Source organism: Cherax quadricarinatus, chromosome 6 (assembly GCF_038502225.1).
Source record: "Cherax quadricarinatus isolate ZL_2023a chromosome 6, ASM3850222v1, whole genome shotgun sequence".
Lineage (NCBI taxonomy): Eukaryota > Metazoa > Arthropoda > Malacostraca > Decapoda > Parastacidae > Cherax > Cherax quadricarinatus.
In genome coordinates, this window is record NC_091297.1 from 22323301 (window position 1) to 22325413 (window position 2113).

The window sequence follows — 2113 nt, forward strand, 5'->3', positions numbered from 1 at the left end:
AGTGTATTTCTATCAGCGTTTATATGATGTCTGTTGGTGAAGAGGTTACTGTGCAGCCTTATTAATGACCCTACTGTAATCGATAGATTTGAAACCCCATTGCTCAGTCATCCTGCAAGTCTAGCTCTTAGGGCCTTGTGTATTTATTTGCATTTTTGCTACAGTCTACAGGATAGACATGAGGCTCATAATAAGCCGCGTCCAAGGCAAAAAATTAGTACTTGACTGATTGCCTTAGTAAGAATGCTCAGGCACTTCTGTTTCTATGATCTTCTCTTGCAGGATATTTTAAAATAATTTAATGCTATAGAAATTTATTGGCCGAAGAGAACATGTATTGTACAAAGTCTAGAGAATCATTTAATTTTACCAGACGTGGAGACATTTTTTACTTTGAAGGATATGTCTTATCCGTAGAAGCCACCAAAGAAACGTGGGCCATAGCCTAGCCCATACCCTCCACCACCGTAGCCCAGGTTTCCGAGGCCGTAACCAAGGCCTCCCAAACCGTAGCCTCTTCCTCCGTGGCCATAGCCAAGACCACCGAGACCGAATCCACCGATGCCAGCTTCAGGATCAGGATTTGCGACAGGTCCAGGCCTGGCTGCTGCAAGACCCACCACCAGGAGAATGATCTGTGGGTACAGAGAAGTTTAGTTATTAGTCAACATTTATAGGAGAAATATTTAACGATTTTACTTGAGTAACATTCCATCAACTTCGGGAGCAATTTTTATCAATTGTTAACTAAATGTTTTAATTTTATATTGAAAGTATCAGGTGCAGAGAACGTAATTACAATATAGATATATAATAACATTTAGTATAAAGTCAACAAATTACGTTTTCTAAATATATTACAATGTTTAATGAGCCTAAAAGTAATTGCAATCTCTTATGTTTTGAAGTGCGTACCGGCATTTTCGAGCGTTTAATATATTTTATAAATACAATAAACACGAAATGTCTGTATCACGAAATATCGGATCATTTAAATTTCACTGAAGTTTTAAGAAATTTCTTATATTTTGTTTTTTGTTTTACAAAGATGAAACAGTCATTCTCTTTAGATATAATAAAAATATAATGAAATACTCCTGAGGATGCTCGCGTTATTGTTAACAGCCTTCCTGATACTACCGTGACAAAATCAAAGCAAAGGTTCCACTTATATTTATTCGAATGTCAAGGGATTGTGGGTGACGAAAACCATTTCACAGATGAGATGAAACTTAATGATCTTCACTTGTTTCCAGATATTTTACATAATCAATTGTTTTAGCTGTAACATGCGAGTGTCTGAAGCCTCAAGTATTAAGTTCGAGACCTTCACGTACTCGAGAATATACCTGAGTATTGAACAGCCTTGTAATAAAATATTGTTTACCACAAGTGAGTCAGGTCATAACTTCCTCTTAAACTTTCAGTGATTTCACAAGCAATTTAATATTATTTTAAAACTTTTTGCTCATTTATCATTATTTTTTTCCACTTTATTTTATATCTGCACAACAATTGTATTGCAACTTTTCTCGTATTTGGGAAATAATTTTTTGCGAATCTCTGTGTTTAATAATTGCGTTGTGATTACATCTCTGAGTTTTGTTATTTTACGTAAGATAGGATTATTATAAAAATTATAATTTAAATGAAAAAAAATAATACATTCACTCTAGCAAAAATTTTTACTAGAGTGAATGTAAAAGTTTGTGCTCTGACATTTTTTTTATTCTAGTGAATTTGTACAATGAATAATACTGTTCTAGAAAAAACTATAACTTTGCTACTCACAAGAACCTTCATATCTACTCTATGTTGCTTTCCTGCTCAGGAAGGTGTGTGAGTGTGAGAAGACTGTATGTCCTTTTATATTCTAGCATCCAAGAGCTGATACTAGTCATGCGACCCTGATAAGTAGAGCAGTCAAGCTATGAACTACCATTATAACGGTGACCAATCCTTTCCAAGGTCAATGGGACAGTGACAAACCAAAACTTGGAATAAAATTGTGATAAACTGTGATTTCTAAGAAATGTAGTTGTATATTTTTTTGGAGGGGGGGGGGTAAAAAAGAGTAACATAACTAATCATAGATTTTTACATTCTCACATAC

At 34.6% G+C, this 2113-nt stretch overlaps 1 protein-coding gene across 1 annotated transcript; it reads right to left on the bottom strand.

The window, feature by feature from the left end:
* Positions 1-297: 297 nt before the first annotated feature.
* Positions 298-1905, bottom strand: LOC128693700 (glycine-rich protein-like). Its single transcript, XM_053783521.2, has 2 exons — positions 1792-1905; positions 298-635 (listed from the first exon to the last, which is right to left on the bottom strand). Exons 1-2 carry the CDS (start codon positions 1801-1803, stop codon positions 408-410), a joined length of 240 nt encoding a protein of 79 aa, XP_053639496.2. The 5' UTR covers positions 1804-1905; the 3' UTR covers positions 298-407.
* Positions 1906-2113: the final 208 nt, after the last annotated feature.